Source organism: Ixodes scapularis, unplaced genomic scaffold (assembly GCF_016920785.2).
Source record: "Ixodes scapularis isolate PalLabHiFi unplaced genomic scaffold, ASM1692078v2 PGA_scaffold6__148_contigs__length_123643588, whole genome shotgun sequence".
In the NCBI taxonomy this organism is placed as follows: domain Eukaryota; kingdom Metazoa; phylum Arthropoda; class Arachnida; order Ixodida; family Ixodidae; genus Ixodes; species Ixodes scapularis.
The window spans coordinates 122,096,190-122,113,649 of record NW_024609881.1 but is presented as its reverse complement, the minus strand read 5'-3'; the positions used below and the strand labels follow the sequence as shown (position 1 = coordinate 122,113,649).

Here is a 17,460-nt window from a genome sequence, read left to right as displayed (position 1 = left end):
CTCCACTGTCGTCCACCCGTCTAGTGCCACGGGTCCCCAGGTAGCGCGCTATATCGCCCAATTCAAAAGTACTTGCACACGTGTGCTCTCCCAAGCATCAGCGGCTAAACTTCCGGTTTGCGAAAGCGTAAACGCGTAAAGGCTACTGACTTCCGCTGGATGGGTCAACAGGACCAATGTAAGTTTTCGTTCCTGGTTTCGCCTCGACCTGCTTGATTCCGCCGAACGATTCGGTCACTCACAGTCAGTCCGCAACAAAAATGACGTTCTCGAGCCGTTCTTTCATCGCTGGCTAATTGTCAGGGCGCCGTCCGAGGCAGCCGACGGGATGACGTTTGTGGCAGTGGTTAGGCCTAACATCAGGATTTCGCTCCCTGGCCCTTTAATTTTCTGACTGACCCTCGAACAACGTTCCTACGCCGAATGCACACTCTTTGCGGGAAATGATAATATACAACTTCGCTCGCGCTTTTATTCCGGGAAACAGTGTATTGCTCTCTGAACGCCGTACAAAATTTCGCCGTAACACGGAAAAAAAAAAAAAAAAATTTGTCGCTGAAAGGTTTTAAAAAAGAAATGCTTATTTTGTAGAACGGTTCTAAGTAATTACTGGTGCCCCTTTTCGCTTGTTGTTGGTTTATAAATTTGGACCGCGTTCTTTCGGCTTGGCGTAGGTGTAGGAAAAGGAAACGCGACCCGACCCCCCTCCCTTCAACACTATTCGTCTCGCAAGACAAGTAGTTGAGTTGGACTCCTACCAACTGCATGACAGATGTTCGTGCTGAGGTGCACTGTATTACATATACTGTGAAAAATAATAAAAGAAAGCCTTCACCATACATTAACGTCTCCGCAAAGTTACGATATTCCCCCAATAAAAAGGAAGGATGTTTTTGCTGGAATGATGAGCGGATGTGGTGTTTCGGCTGACCGCTTGGACGTTTATCAGCTAGCATCGTCAGATAACGGAGATAACGGTACCGTGATAGCGGAAGTGACGACATTGCGGGGGGTAACCGCCTTTACCGAGGTTGTAGAGTTTATCGTCGGCGGCATTGTTTCGTCTCTGGTTTGTCTCGGCGCGGTTTGTGCCCCTGGCTTCGCTGCAGCAATGAAGAGATAGCACAGTGCCGGGTTTGGCGCGGTTCTAGGTTGGCATTCTAGCCGTAGCTTATACATTGCTGAGTGCTGTATTATGTGTGTTGTCAGAGGCTGGTAATTGCTACAGGTTTTGCTAACTTCTTGGTGTGTCAGCTGTGCAGTTTTTCAATTTATGGTGAAGGTTTTCAGGTTAAGCAGCTCATTACCTTTAAGTGCATTCTAGCATTGAGGCAGCACACTAGACAGACTGCGGCAGTGCTGTAGATGGTTCAGGCACCAAGCTCTGGTAGTTAGCGTTCCTGTTCTACTTATGCACTCCACAACAGTGTGTTCATGCCTGTACACACATGATGATGATAACAAATGGATGAAGGGAGCTGAACCTTTTTAGTCAGGTGGCGGCTTGTGCCATCTGGCCAGAGCTAAAAAAAACAACATAAGGTTAAGCCTTTTAATGATATACTTCTGATAAAGAATCAACCAATCTCTACGATGCATGAGCGTTCATTTGCCATTCTTCACAACCTAAAGCTACAACTTGTGTGACGGTGGTGCCTCTTTGCAACCTGGTGAAATGGTCTAAAGCACCTGGATCTGTTTGTGTTTGTCTTGCAAGTAGCGTCAAATGCACCAATGCACGGCCTCATGCGGCCCTTGGAAGCAAATGAAGGCCGAGCCCTTGTTTGGGGGCATGTGTTTTAAGTGTTTGCACAAAAATGGTTGTCGGTATTGAAAAGAAATGCATAGCGTGAGTTTGATCAAGGGGCTTTTCAATGATCGCTTAAGGAGTGCCACCTATTGGGGCTATGCCAAAATGTGTTCTTTGTTTCATTTTTGCAGGTTGCTTCCTGCCAGACTGTGCATTTCACTGACACTGCGCCTCCCTCCTTGCTGTGCTGTTGCGTGACATGTTCCTTCCGCCGGACAGTTGACGGCGACCTCCCGTATATCCTGAAATCCTATCCGCCTCGTCGACGTTTAGACTAAATCGACGCACAGAAGGACCCAGCCGTGTGGGCCCGGGTTTGCCCGTGCAATATCTAGGGAACTTTAAACGACGGGATTCTTTTCTGCATTTGCCGATGAAAAGGCTAAATTCCGCTCGCTCGCTACGGTGGTCTGACTTTTGTGTCGGGCCCGACGGCTCGCTAAGTTAGCCAAAGGCCTGGGCAGTAGGAATATTGTCCCCTGCTTCTTTACCACCAAGTTTTGGCTGTGCTCTCGTCGTGTCCGGTAACTGCGGTGAAGCAAAACGCAAAATCTGAGAAATCGTCGTCTCGCAATCAAGAAGGAAGAGAACCGTGTGACTCTTGCGCATGCCGTCCGTCTTCACATACCGGAAACCCGTTTGCTAAGCTAGTAGTAGCCTTTGTGCACCAATGGTCGACCGCTATCTCGCTTTTTGCGCTTGCCGTTCGTCCGCAACAACCTCGTCCGTCGCTTGACACCGCTCGAGAGACGGTCATCTGCAAAACTCGTCTGCCGAATTCACCGCCTGCTGGACTTGCCGTCTGCCGCATCTGCCGACCTTGCCGTCGTCTGCTTTGCCTGCCTGCGTCGTCTGCTAGCTCCTCCAACGGGGATCATCGTCTGCTACTGCCTCAGTGGTTTCTGCTGGTGCCCGGAAGATGAACGTGCACGGGATCCGTCGCAACGTGAAGAATGTGGTGCGGAACTATTCGGATGCCCAGGTGAAGGTCCGTGAGGCGACCTCCAACGACCCCTGGGGCCCGCCCTCAACGCTGATGGGGGAGATCGCGGACCTGTCGTACAACGTGGTGGCGTTCACGGAGATCATGCAGATGATCTGGAAGCGTCTGAACGACCACGGGAAGAACTGGAGGCACGTCTACAAGGCCCTCGTCCTGCTCGAGTACCTCATCAAGACCGGCTCGGAAAAGGTATGTTGTACAGTGCTGCCCCTGTGCTGTTTTAGTTGTGCCCAATTGCTGGTGCTTCATTTTGTCATTTCCCTCAAGTGGAAGCATGGCTCATGCGGGGCTCCTAAATCTACTTTTGAACAAGTAGCCAGTATTTTCAGCAGGTCTCTGGTGCCTTTTCAGAGGAAATGTTTTAATTTTCTCAAAGACATATTTGGAGAGGTCTAGAAGAGCTGGTGGGGAGGGGAGGGCAGGGCATCTAGCAATGAGATAAGTTTCATTGTACAGTCACACTCGCTTTTTTAGACACTGCCTGGCAGCTTCAGTGAGAGCTTCCTTAGGCTCGCTTGACGAGACAGTAACAGTGATGTTGCGTTTGACCTGCGAATCGGCTACTTGCTCTAAGCATTGGGTTTTCACATTATTCTCGTCTCGTTCGTATTGCCGGTGCAGTAAAGAAAGGTTGGAGGCCACTCGCCAACGTGAGCCCGGCTGGTGTCGGCCGATTGCCAGCACAAGTCTGACCGGTGTCGGCTTATTTCTGGCGTGAGTCGGGCCGGCGTCGGCTGAGCATTAGCACGAGTCCGACCGGCGTCGTTTAATCACCGGTGCAAGCTCCGTTGGCTTTGGCCAATTGCGAATCCAATTGGCTGAGCGCCGTTCCTCGCCGCAGGTGGGCCAGCAGTGCAAGGAGAACATCTTCGCCATCCAGACGCTCAAGGACTTCCAGCACACGGAAGACAACAAGGACCAGGGGGTGAATGTGCGGGAGAAGTCCAAGCAGCTCGTGGCGCTCCTAAAAGACGACGAGCGGCTGCGCGCCGAACGGGGCCGCGCCCTCAAGGCCAAGGAACGCTTCGCCCAGGCCACCGCCCGCATCGGCTCGGAGACACTGGCCAAGTATGGCAGCGGCCGGCGGGACTCGTACGGGTCGGACGCGGCGTCGCCGAGGGGCGAGGGGGACGGGGCCAGCGGGCTTTCGTCGGAGCTGGAGTGCGCGCGGCCCCAGACGGCCGGGGAGGAGGAGCTTCAGCTGCAGCTGGCCCTCGCCATGAGCAAGGAGGAGGCCGAGCAGGAGGAGCGTGTACGCAAGAACGACGACTTGAGGCTCCAGATGGCGCTGAGCGAGTCTCAGCAGAGTGCAGTGGGCGGGGCAGCCACGCCCCTCCAGAACGGGGGCGGGGCCTCCTCGTCGCACCACCAGCAGCAGCGCTCGGGATTGGACGACCTGCTCGGGCTGAGCCTGGGGGCCGCGGAAGCGGGCGGGGCCACGGCGGCGCCGACGGATCCCTGGGGCATGCCGCTCTACGACGGAAGTCAGGTGGGGCTGTTTCCTTGTTTGGTTTTGGGGGGGTGGTTTTGCGGGGAGGTAAAGTGAGAGCTCTGTCGCGTATTCTTTGAAACGAGTTTCTCTGTAGTCGCCGACAACGTAAAGGCCGACGCTAGAGAGGATCTTCCTGGATTCCTCCACTCGAGGGAGACCCCCTCTTTTCTGCGGGGAGTGGCTCGAAGACCGTGGGGGCTGGGCTGGGCTGGGCTGGGCTGGGCTGGGCTGGGCTGGGCTGGGCTGGGCTGGGCTGGGCTGGGCTGGGCTGGGCTGGGGGCTGGGGGCTGGGGGCTGGGGGCTGGGGCTGGGGCTGGGGCTGGGCCTGGGCCTGGGGCTGGGCTGGACTGGACTGGACTGGAGAAGGCAAGAGGGAAACTGGGAACCGGTTTTCTTTCCGGCAGGAGACGATTCTGGATGTCAGCCTTCGAGAAACGTTACCACCCTTCTTGTTTCGTGATTCGTTTTTCTGGGCCATTGCCACTATCTTTTGGCTGTAGAGGGGTAATGAGATGCGAGGGACTTGCCGTGACCAGTGTTTCTTAATGTGGCAGTGGCTGCGTCTGCTGTCAGTACTTAAAGGGGTATTCACACGAGGGAGAAATCCCGGGGATTTCTCCCGGCACGCGCATCCCACGACGAAAACGTCAGGCTTTGCGATGTGCAAAAGCCTCGCGTTTTCATCTCGTGATGCGCGCGTGCCGGGGAGAAATCCCCGGGATTTCCCCCTTAAAGGGCAACTCCGCTCAATTCCGAAAAATTTAGGCTCACATGCGATTCCATTCCACAAAGCACTACTAAACAGCTCTACGACCTCGGATTCGCGAAAGGTTGAATATTATTTGTGTAATCTTACTTTAAACATCAGCTGATACCGAAACCGAAACTTCGGTTGCGTCAGGCAACATTGGTCTCGTGTCGCCAGAGTCATGGCCATGTCACTTCGAACCACGTTGTCTCGTGGCGTTCGTGCATGGCACCCTAGTTCGTGGGGGCGGGGGACAGGATACGCGACGCGGGCAGGTCGCTTCGCATGGCCTGGACGGTGATGGCTCGGGGGAGAGGGGAGAAGATGAAAGAGGAGAAGGGGAGTGGAGAAACAGACCGATAAGCGCGGAGGGCAACGCAAACTAGCGCATCCGCGGTACGGTGATCACGTGGACGCCGTTTAGCCAACACCAGGAGGATAAACTCATCACATCATCTTTCAATTTCGCTCCGAGAAGTAAAAACAAACAAAACGTGAGAATGACGTAGTCATGCCTCTGACGTAGTGGCTCAACGTTGGCCGCTCCAACTCCGTCGCATTGACTGCGCTGACGATTGCGCCTCACGTCGCACGCTAGAGTTGGCAAATTTCGGCGACTTGGCTGATTTGAAAGTTTGCTGGCCAGTTTATTAAATATAGAGACGGAATTAGATCGTAATATTTGACATGGGGTCTTCCTACATGATACTGAAGAGGTCTACATAGTTTTCTAAATATCAAAAATGAAGCGGAGTTGCCCTTTAAAAAGCTTGGGATAATGAATGTAGCTCGAATAAGGTTCCCGAGCTTATTCATTGACATTCTTCGGTGCACTTTTTAAGGTAGACCTTATCTAGTAGAGCTCGAGGTAATTGTAGTGGGCAACATCTGTAGTGGTTTTTCCTTAGAAACCACCGGCAACCAATATTTCCCAGATGTTAGAACGATCTCGAGAGTCCCGAACATACTAGTGGAGCGTTTGAGAGCATTTTAATGACAGTAACTCAATCTTTGTGCTCCATGCGTCTCGAACTAGTCAACATTACTATAGTGCACGGCCTACTTCCACATTAAAATTGCGATAGTCTCGACGCGCCTCCTTTCTTGCGGAAAAATACCGTCGTCGGGCGAAGCATCGGACGAAGTCTGAGCATCGCTTCGACGACGGTGACTTTTCGATTGGTTGAGGTTTTAATCGTCGTCGCGTAGCGGATTCCCGACTGGTTCTGGTTTTGCAGGCGGCAGCAGCAGATCCCTGGGCGTCTCCCTCGAGCAGTCGTCCGGGCACGGCCGCCGACGACCCCTGGGTATCTCCGACTTCTAGGCCAGGTAGGAATCCAAGCCACACGCTTTGTCCGTTCGCACGTGAATGGCACTGCCATCCATTTCCCTGGACCCAGCAACAGGCGAGATTCGTCGTTGGGGAATGACCGGTTCACACACTTGCAACAGCTTACTACCGTCCGCCTTTAAACCTTTTGCAACGAGGGAATGTGTTGTCTATCGGATTGGAGCACTTGCAGTTTTTGTATGTTTTCTATTTCTCTCTCGGCTCGAAAAACTTTTGACAATGTTCATACACTACCATTTCTCGTGATGTAGATTTAATCTCGCAAACACCGCAGAACCATCTCTCTAGTGAGATGCAGTTCCAGGGTCGCCTCATAGACGGCGCCAGTGTGTTTTTTCGTCGGAAGAGATCAGAAGAACTGAGTACTAGGCAAACGCGAGTGTGTGAACGGGCCTTAAAAATTGTTGGAGCGTCTCCGATATTTCAGTGTTCCGAGCAGGATGTTTTGATGCCCCATTTCGAGCCTGACTCTCTCATCTTTCTCCCGGACGTGGCAGCGCAAGCGGCAGATCCGTGGTCCGGTGGAGGTGCCACAGCCGCCAACGGAGGCGACCTGGACGAGTTTGACATCCTGAGCAAACGGTCGACCACCACCAGCCCTATTTCCGGTAGGCTAGCCTCCCTCTGCGGCGCTCAGTGTCCAGATGGGCCTTTTGAAACTGCCTTATTCTAAGTTTATTTCTTTCGGAACAACCGAAAGGGGGACTGATGAAAGGCATAAATGCCCGGCAAAGGTTTCTGTCCCCTTTGCAGTTCGTACACACAGTACACAACCTCGAATCGTGGACATAAAGTATGGGACGTCCCCCCAGAAAATCTGGGGTTTTTTTTGTATTTTTTTTTTCACCACAAGAACAAACTACGCATAGCCAAACACCCAGCCTACGCCCTAATGCAGCGCTGGTAGTCCAAACCAGGTGCCGAAGTTTCGGAACGAACCATTATTTTAATCGAAAGAAGCGACTTTCTGAAATCTTCATTGGAAAATGGGGGCCAACGTGGAGTGGAATGTCGCTAGTTACCAAGAATGTTTCCCGTTTTCCCATTGAAATTTTCAGAAAATCACTTATTACTAGGACTCTGTGTTTTTGGAGTTTATTTCTCATGAAATTCGGAGAGTGTCATAAGGCGAAAGCCTTATATGCCTCATCGGTCAGTCGACCTTCAAAGTCCTTGATCAAAAACACGTAGGCGACACGGAAGGCATTAGTGAGGAGGGAGAGTCGGATCGCTTAAATTTATTTACGATAAATTTAAGCGATCCGACTCTCCTTCCTCACTAATGCAAATAAACCAAGTTGATTTGTTACAGGACAGAAGAAGAAAGGCTAGGCTGAAGTTTTTGTATCTTCTTGCAAATGATAGGCTTTCTATTGATCGGCACTCATACCTACAACCCGTTACTACGAGACGGACGAGACATTATCAGCCACACTTACTGGCTCCTTACTTTGCTCGCAGCAATCTTTTTAGATTTTCTTTTTTCCCCAGGCGCTGAGTTAGCCGTTTGCTCCCAGTTCATGACTTCATAGGACCTCAGTGCTACATTTCCTTCTGCCACTGGTGGCTTTTTATGCTCCGTATAAAAGTTCTTTTGTACTTCCTGTCGGAGGTATTACTCGTATAGACGCTTTACACACGTGCCAAATTACAGCTGCCATTGCTGACCTTCTCTTGTCTTACTGAGATGCCGAGCAACTGAAACGGTAGTTGACGATCCAATACAAAGGCCGATGCTTTAGAAAAGGACACAGTTGAGTCCAATGTGGCAATAACCTGGCCTGCTATGGTAATTATGAAGTGAAATAAACGAAATAAGAGGAAACAAAAACTGAAGGTCAGTTATGGCGGCGTCCATGCACAGCTGCTGCAAAGCGTCTATACTGTCATGTATGGTGTGTGATTTACTCTTGCTTATTCACTCCTGCTTGGACCATATTGGTCTGCAGTATGTTATAAATAAATAAAATAAATAAATAAAACGTTTACGTCACCACTCGGGCGAATTAGAGGCAATGAAATTAAGAAGGATGACAAAGCTGATTAAGAGGAATCAAAGTGAATTAAGAGGAATGAAAGTTAATTAAGAGGAATTAAAGAGAAGTAAGAGTAATCAATGGGAATTAAGAAGGTTCTACAAAGCGAATAATGTCGAAACAGAGAATGTAAAACAATGAAAATCATGCGTCTGTCTTTAATGCATCGGCGCTTTCTCCTTCAAGTCATCTTAGGGAAAACATAAGAGACCCTGCGAACTTTTAAGTTCTGAAAATTTGGGGTTTATTGCGGTTTGTTTTCGTTAGATTCCTATTTCTCTGAAATTCAGTTTATTTTTACCCCTTTTTGAGATTTCAAAGGGGACTGAAGTGGCATCTCCTCAGGCCCACTGACCCTGAGCTCCTATAAATTTTATTTGTAAAATGCCGTCTTTTTGCTTTTTATCTTTTGACCTGAACATCCAGTTTTCAAATCCAAATGGATAGAAAATGTGCTGGCGAGTGTTTTTCTGGTTTTTTTCGAATTTATCCAAAAACACTAATGACTTTCGAATAAGATGACACTTTGTTCTGAAACTTGGGCATGTGGTTCGGCCTCCTAGCGCTACATGTGGGTGGAGCCTTTGGTGATGCGTACTCTATTTCTGCGGGGAAAAGAAACCTCGTAAATTGTTTTTGGAATGTGTCGTAGTTGCATTCTGCCACTGACGACCGACGTGCCAAGAGTTGCGTGTCGGTACTTTGTTTGGCGTTTTTGGCGGATTGGGTGTTGTGGCGTCGGTGTTCCCTGGGATTGTCCCGTACCTGTGATTGTTTCATTCCTTGTTTCCTGTTTTGTGTTGTGCACTGGGCCAGGGATGTCGGAGCGCTCCTCGGTAGCGGTTACGCTAATTACGACGAGAATAAAGAGGTTTGCTTTATACCTCTGCGGTCTTGGCTGCTCGAAATTCTGAATGGTGCTAGCTCCTCGCCAATACGCACAGTTGTGAGGTGTCAACCAATTTAAGATTACTAATTTTTTTCATTTTTGTTTTTTTTATAGTGTGCCTCACACACCTGGCATTTTGTTTAGGTTTTAATTCCAGCAAAAAGGACTCTAAATTTTTGTGAGACTGGCTGCGACATATAGTTAGGTCTTTGGGTGTGGGGGGTTTATCTTGCGCATGCCCCGCGTCTGAGAGCATGTTCTCAGTTTAGACACTATTCTTGCCACTAATGAAGGTTCCAATAGCTAAGGAAGCGAGAAAAAGAAAAAGACATAGCCTACGTTAGTTTTTGTCACAAACAAATCAACTATTGACAAAACGAGGGTGTAATTTTTGTTTAGTTACTAATTTATCTATGCGTACCACCATCAGCCAAGGGGAGATGCCATACAAGGATTCTGACTGTAGTCAGGTAAAATAAACCACAGCTGCTAGAATAGTGTGCCATTGACAAAGATTTCTTGAACAGACGGAGCGTTTGCAATAGCAAAACACTCGCCTTTTAAAGGGGAATTGTCGGGAAGAGAAATCGACAGTAATTTTGCCGGGAGTCTTAACGCCGCAATCAAAATTATGCAAACCTCTTTAATTCCACAAACCGCATCGTTGTCTTTTTTTATTCCCACCACGAGCATTCTGGTAGGAAGTTCCTGTTGCGAGGAAGCAGCGAGTCATCCCCGGCCCCGCGTACGTAAAGGCCGGTTCGGACATTGGAGCTCGAGTGTGGCCGACCACGGCAAATTACGCAAACCTCGGTTTCCGTGGCAACCGCCTCGCCCTAAAGGCCGGTTTGCACACTTGCGTTGGGCTACGACCGCCTGCGCGGAAACCGGAGTTCCTCGTGACTGCTTACGACTGCACAATGAAAGTGGAAGTGCTCCGCCATTTGTGCCATGAACGAAAGTCTGCTATGTCTTGCGGCTAAGTGTCATTTTTGCTCAGAATTGCGCCACACCTGCGCCGAACGAGGCACAAAATAAAAATATTTCATTATTGGTCGACCCTAATATTAATTAGGAGGTACAAATATATATTTTGCGGCACCTCTACTCATTGTATAGTAGTTTGTTTCATCTTCGGTTAGAGCGCAGCCGAAAGCTGGAGCACATCCAACTGCCAATGCGCATACTAAAAGCGCAAGTCACCGTACATTCGCTAAACTCAGTTGGATAGCCGACGAAAGAACACGTACAGGAAGAGGACAAATGCCACGATGTTGCGCTTTGATTCTGTTTGATTGGTCCCACTGGCTCGTAGCGTCAGCTGCACTTTTACTTGAGCTGAAACGAGGTATAGCGATTGCTCGTCAACCACACTGGCCGGTCGATCGGCGACGTCGTCGGAATTTCCAGGCACTAATGGGCACAGATGTTTCACCTGTCTACAGTCACAATCCTTCTATGGAATCTTCCCTAGGCGTAGATAAATTAGTAACTAAACAAAAAATTACACCCTCGTTTTGTCAATAGTTGATTTATGTGACAAAAAAGTAAGGTAGGTTATGTCTAAAAATCGCGACAAATCTTTGCAAAATGAGCAAGATGGTGGCTACTGTGGTATAACAAAAGCAGGGTCTTGTACCGATGAGATGACTATTCTGCTCAGTCTTATTGCGGATCGACTTTCTCTTGTCTCTATTATTAAATATTAAAAGCTGAGCCAAGCAAGAGAAAATAAATCCGGGTCTATATTTGAATAAATACGGTATTCGAAATGGTTCCCACGCAGCTGTCGATGGAAAAAGCAGCAAACTTTGACTTAACTCGGGATCCGACGCCACTAAAAGGCAGTGTCGCCTTTAAAATGCATTGAAGTGTAGGCTTTCGTAATATTTGTTGGTGGTTGTCCTTGCTGTTTATGACAGTGAAGTGTCGAGTTTGGCAAGTTCATCAAACTTGGGGTATGCTTTTTTATCGATAGACGCTTTAGCAGATATGCTGGTTTTTGCTGGCATTTTATGGAAATTATGTTTACGGGCTGAATAAACTACAGAGTGTAAAAAAAAAAAAGAAGAGAAATGAGGCTTTAATTTTTTTTTTAACAATGTCGTGTTTTCATTTATTTTTTGACGATTTTTTGAATACACATCGTAAATGGAACTTGCCTAATTTATAAAGGGAAGGCTCCACATTCTTTTTGCACCCTTTTTATTCTTATCACAAAAAGTAATAAGTAATATGCTCCAGTATTAAATAGGAGCCCTCTTTACTAGAGATAAACTCGTTTAGGGATCCAAACACTTTCTTATTTTGGAGTGTCCAGACAGATGTTGGCCTCTGCTCCGAACCGTTTGCATGCTAAGGATCCTGCTCTTAAAAGTCCAATGCCACTTCCATCGCTGCAATAGGCTTAAAACTGTATTTTAAAGGTTGGTTCACACACTTGCGACAGCTTACGATGCATTTCCATATATTTCCCACTAATTTCACGCATCATTGTTTCTCAAAAACTTTTGAGTGTTCTGAACAACCTTTTCTCGTACATAATATGTACATTCGATCACACACATAAACTTTTTAATGGAATGCAGTTTCGGACTCACCTCATAGATGGCGCCTGCGTGTTCTCTCATTGAAAGAGGTTAGAGGAACTCGGTCGCGAGAAAACGCAAGTGTGTCCACGGTCATCGAGCCTCTCCGGTCGCGAGCTGTCACGAGTGCGTGAACTGGCCCCTAGGGATCGCGAATGCTCGAACCGGCCTTTATGGGTGTGGTGGTGGCCGCCGTCTCACCCTCCGTCTCCCCCCTCGGGCCCGCGACCTCCCCGGCGCGTCCCGCAGAGGCCAACCCCTCGGGAGGGGCGGACGCGTTTGCGCTGGGGGGCCTGCGGGGGGCCCTGGCGGCCCCCCCCGACGAGGAGGAGCTGGCCCGGCGGCGCACCCCCGAGAGCTTCCTGGGCCCCAACTCCAACCTGGTGAACCTCGACGCGCTGGTCACCACCAGGCCCCCAGGTGAGGGCGCGGCCATCGTGTCCTCCAAAGCGGTCCCTCGATGTCCGCCCGACCACGTCGTAGGAGCGTTGAGTTGTCGCCGCGAAATGACACTTCGGATCCTTCCAAGTTTGTCAATTGTTTAGTACTTTTAAAACGCTCCGAAGCTGTCAGCAGCCTACCTCACTTATCCGTCATTGCGAGCTTCCGTTAACTTTGTGCCTATGTTACAGTAAATGGGCTGGCTTTACAATCAACGGGCCACCTTTGAAATATTCTGCGAGATTAGCGCCATTGTTGGGCAAGGACAGTGGCATCAGGATGGAAGCAGATTGCCCCCCCCCCCCCCCCAAGATATTTCGGATGTTACTCGTAAGCCTTTCGGGGAGGCAAACGCCCACCCGTCTTTCGAACACTTCCCACTTCGCTAGGTATTGACACGTCGTTCCTCCCCCTCATTCGCGAGATGGGGAGAGGGAAGAAGAGGGGGACAGTGCCGCAGCTTTCTCGGCCTAACGTGCGTCGTGTAAAGTTTGTCACCAGTGGGGGAGACATTTTCACGATGCGGCGCGATCTGACCGTACTGCCTTTACATCCCTCGTTCCCTCCTCTGTTTGTCCCGTCTTATGTTTTGTCTGCCTTGCAGGTCCAGATCGTTTAAAGATTTGTGTTGTGTGCTTTGTTGGACTGAAATGTGTGCGTCTACTGCATTTGATGCTCTGGCGAGAAAAACAAAAGGCTGGGGAAACATTTCAGTTGTTTTCGTTTGCTAGGGTTATTCCCCTTAATTTTTGTTAAGAAAGATTGGCACGGTGCATTGGTCATTCATAGACCTTATGCAAAATTATTTGGCAACAAATAATATTGGCAAGAGTCGTCTGTACTGAAGCATGGTGGAGGCATTGGAGACAACCGTACGGGCAGTGTGCGATGGCACGGCAGCTGTGTTCTTTGCCTTCTGACCATGGAATGTGGACAGTTTAAACAACCTACTGCAACTGTCCGACGAAGCTCTCGGAGGTGTGTGCAGACTGGCAACGACCCGCAGTGCGTAAGCTTCCGCAGCGTAGGCGTAGGACTTGCTCTGCTGCTTCAACGAGGTTGTCACCAGCGTGCACAGGCCTCTGAGAGTTTTGTCAGGCAGTTGCGGTAGGTTGTCTAAACTGTTCGTCCACGTTCCACGGTCGGAAGGCGGAAAACACGGCTGCCGCGCCATTGCACACTGCCCGCACAATTGTCTCCGACGCCTCCACCATGCTTCGGTACCGATGACGCTTGCCAACATTAAAATGGTGATGCTCTCACTGCTGTCAGACCCCTGAGCGATTTCGCATAAGTCTAGAGCATGACTATGGATTAGATAATGTCTGTATTGCCAGGGTGACCAAGTAAGAGAGTCTGAATTCTCCATCTTAGAACCTTGCTTTCGGAGCGGCTAACTTGCCTGTCTCATAGGGATCTTTAGATCACAGTAAAATATATGGGTACTGTAGGAGCCATGAAACTCGTTCTGACCAGGAAGTTGTCTCGCATCTGCTGATGTGGAGAAGAAACCCTCGTGAGAGGGGTGTTTTGCTTTACAACGTGCTACAATTGAATGGGAAAACGGGCCACAAACACTCCGCAGAAACTCCTTGAGATCAAGGAAAACTTTGTAAAACAAAATATAAGACCGACTTTTTTTTTTTTAGCTATGTTTTTTTGGTTTGGTGGGTTACTTGAGTGCTCCTTCTAGCAGGTGCCATTCTGTCATCTTTGTTCATTGGCAGTGTCTTGGGCACTGTCTAAAGCCACAGTCGCAGCTGTTCATACATTGTACAGAAAGACGGCATTCGCTCCAAACACGACGACAGAACGTGCCTGAAGCACGTGTAAAGCATGTTTGTGTCACACATGCTCGGAACATGTCTGCAGGCAGTTTTTGTACGACCAATGTGACGTGAGGAAAAAACAGACAGTCTGGAGGCTGTCATTTGTGTGATGCATTAGCAACGTGACCAAGACGTAATTTTCTTTTCCCCCTCCCAAAGCGGCTCCCCTCGGAGTACCGATGGGCGCACCGGCACCAAATCCCTTTGCGGCGCCACTGACGACCGCCGCGGCGGCCGCAACGACTCCCCTGGTGCCCGCGGCGGGCAACCCCTTTCAAGCGTCCAAGCCGCCTCCGCCGACCATCAACCAGCTGCGGTCGCAGAACAGCGCCTTCCCCACGCCGCAGCAGCCGCCACTCCCCATCGGTGCCGGCGTGGCCTTTCCACCGTCGACCCAAGCGGTGGTGCCACCGCAGCAGAACCCTTTCATGTGAAAGCAGAGTCAAGGCCTGCCGCCGAAACCCCAACCAACGCCGAGGAAGAGTCCGGAAGCGAGCCGGCGGTCGCGTTCGGTCACTCTCGTTCCCCGAGGGATTTTCGGAGAGGGCCGCGGGGACGAACCTTGGAGACATATGGGGAAAGTTTGGCATTCATTAGGGAAATATGGGGAAGTGACAGGAATGTGAGGGATGGACTCTGGGGACATGTAGGGAAATTGTGGGGGGTTGACAAGAGAAAAATGGGAAGTGGAATGGTTTAGTGAGCTGGCAGGAATGTGAGTGACTGACGCTGGGGACATTTAGGGAACTTTCTTGGATTTGACTTTGGGGGGGGGGGATGAGGGAAATGGTAGGTCTAGGGAAGAGGCAGCATTGTGTGTGTGTGGGCACTGTGAAGAGCTGATTGGGGAGATGTAATTCTCTAGATGAAGGACATCTGGGACCCTTAGTGATATGATATGGAAAGACAAGGAACCTGAATATTTAGGGAGGTGGTAAGGGCAGTTTCAAATGTTCTTGAAAGAACTTGTTTGGGTAAGGCTGGAGTTGCAAGAATTTGTATGGCATGTCAGTAATTCTAAGAAAAGCACTAGGGATATAATAAACTTTGGGTATTTTTTTTGTGGCCCCTGACCCTATTAAAGATTTTAAATGAGAATCTTGGATGTAGGGAAGGTCCCACTAAGAGCTGAGGGATGCTCAGGGGCATTTATTTAGGCAATTGTTCAAATTATGGTGCTGTAGGGAAAGATTGTCATTTGGGAGGTTGTGGGAAATTCTTAGCACTGTGTGCTGCAGTGCTTTTGGGGAAGCTGGTGGTTCTGGGATTTCTTGGGCTGATTTAGGTAATTACATGCAAGAAATTAATTTAATATAGGAGAAATGCTTGCGACCTGTTAAAGGATGCCAGTTTCAAAGAAAGCAATGTTGTAGATAATATTGAACAAATCCAGGCACTTCTAAAACTGGTAATTTTCTAAATTTATACGAGCACCTGGAAACTGTCTTGGTGACACTTAAGGAAGTATTTGTAGACTGAGGTATTTAGGGCAAGCGTAACACTAGAGATGATGAACGTTTAGGGAAGCTTGCTGCGGCACTCAAGAGCAACAAGCTAACTTCCTAAAAAGTGAAGTGCCATAACGGGCAAAGAGCAATTTCGGGGCCATTTCGACCTCGATATATGGAGTATATCTGGGGGTAATTAAAAACAAATATGCTTTAGGGGACTGATACGAGCCTGCTGGTTCGCCAGTTTCTCCAAGAAGTTGTGCGACACATCTGTTAAGCTGGGCACACGTACGAGATGAAAACGGGCATATACTTCCTGCTTACCGCAACAGGAAATACTACCTGTAAGCTTAGGACTTCCTCCCGAGAGTTTTTTGTATTTATAAATGAACTCCTAACATGCTTTCGATTCAAGTTTGGCGGTGGTCTACTGGACGGTGCTCGATGAAGCGGGGCAGGTGGAGCCAGAATGACCGAATGCAATTGTGGTGGCGCCGCCGGTTCGGCGCGGAAGCAGTCGTAACGTAGCAACACGAGGCTTTTGCATTTCCGTCATTTTACGGGTTTCTGAGTTTGTAAAGATTACCACAAGAGTACTGTAAAAATGAAAGGTCTGTTTGCTGGCTTTCAACAAACTTTTGTCTTGGGGCAGTTGCTTAACGTCTGAAAGCTGTTATCCCCAGATATATGTGCTGCTTGATTTGTGGTTTATTTTTCTGTAGAAAGCTGCTTCGATGGGCCGCGGGAGATTCAGCAGCTGGGCTGCTGAGTTTTGCTTAGAGAAGCTTTTCTGGCGACGACTGTGTCCAGGCGGAAGTGGAAAAACGCGTTTCCTTGCGTTGCAGGTTTTAAAAGCTGTGCCGTCTCTCTCGTCTGGGATGCTTTCACCACTTTTGGAGGAGGGGGAGAGTGAAGAGCTGCCGAATAAACAGTTAGAGAGAGCGTGTTGCTTAGAAAGCGGGTCGTTTTTGTACTCACCGTTTCTAGTGGCGAGGAGGAGATGGTAAAGTGGAACAATCCATAGCACCGCAACATTGCCGCCATCGCGTACCGGAGTTTAAATGTATCGTCCGCTATTGTCCCGTCGGTCTGCGTGCATTTCGAAGAGTCGAAATTGTGCGACCACGACGTACTTGCAGCAATTTTGGGGGAGTCCCAGTTTTCCACTTCGCTAGCGAACCGGATTAGTGGACGCGGCCTCGGAGACACTGTTGTCTTTAAATCTGGTTGTCACGTCGTCTGCGACAACTGCATTGGTTTTAACCCGGTTTTTAATCATAAAGTCCGGTACTGTTGAAAATATTGAATCCTTCAGTTTTTAACTTGGGTTGGAGTCTGTCAGAAACGGTCGAGGGTGTGGTCTAGAAAATCGTCACGGGAGGCAGACAAGCTTTAAAGTGTCGGGTTTGGGGAGTAGGCGCGACGATTTAGTAACCAAATTATTTTAGTTAGTCTAGAGACGTTTGTTGGCCCCTCCGAAAAAAGGAGTGCAATGAACGAACGCTTTGTTCAACATGTTTTCTGCGTGCGACGCCGTGCAGAGTCTGTCAACGCTCGTCGTCTACTGTCTGGGCGGTGGCAACTTTTATACATTAGGCAGGGGGCGCCGGGGTCTCTCGCTTCAGGCGGCGAATCGTCGTTGCCACGGTTAAGACGACAAGAAGATATATATACAACCAAACAATCCGCTTTTGGGTGACTCACAGCGTGCATGCAGTGGATATTGGAGAAGAATAAAAAGCCGTTATTTTGAAGTCTGAGCTCCGTGGTCGGTTGGTGTCACTTCTTTCAACTTTGGGAACGAATTGCGTCATCTGTTTAG

At 49.3% G+C, this 17,460-nt stretch overlaps 1 protein-coding gene across 3 annotated transcripts; it reads left to right on the top strand.

Moving 5' to 3' along the window:
• The first annotated feature begins 74 nt into the window (after nt 1-74).
• On the top strand, nt 75-17,398 carry LOC8023132 (epsin-2). Of its 3 annotated transcripts, none has more exons than XM_029988556.4 (7): nt 75-178; nt 1,942-3,002; nt 3,655-4,302; nt 6,292-6,382; nt 6,902-7,012; nt 12,167-12,337; nt 14,347-17,398. In XM_029988556.4, the coding sequence occupies exons 2-7, from the start codon at nt 2,730-2,732 to the stop codon at nt 14,619-14,621; spliced, it is 1,569 nt and encodes a 522-aa protein (XP_029844416.2). In that variant the 5' UTR covers nt 75-178; nt 1,942-2,729; the 3' UTR covers nt 14,622-17,398. The 3 variants fall into 3 exon arrangements, with proteins under 3 accessions (XP_029844416.2, XP_042150326.1, XP_042150325.1); XM_042294391.1 differs by lacking the exon at nt 75-178 and adding an exon at nt 1,089-1,151; XM_042294392.1 differs by lacking the exon at nt 12,167-12,337.
• The last annotated feature ends 62 nt before the right edge of the window (nt 17,399-17,460 follow it).

Bases quoted from the DNA above. Each gene is read 5' to 3' on its own strand.
- LOC8023132 (XM_029988556.4), top strand. From the start codon at position 2,730: ATGAACGTGCACGGGATCCGTCGCAACGTGAAGAATGTGGTGCGGAAC. The intron at 4,303-6,291 runs GTGGGGCTGTTT...CTGGTTTTGCAG, and splicing joins CGCTCTACGACGGAAGTCAG to GCGGCAGCAGCAGATCCCTG. The intron at 6,383-6,901 runs GTAGGAATCCAA...CGGACGTGGCAG, and splicing joins ATCTCCGACTTCTAGGCCAG to CGCAAGCGGCAGATCCGTGG.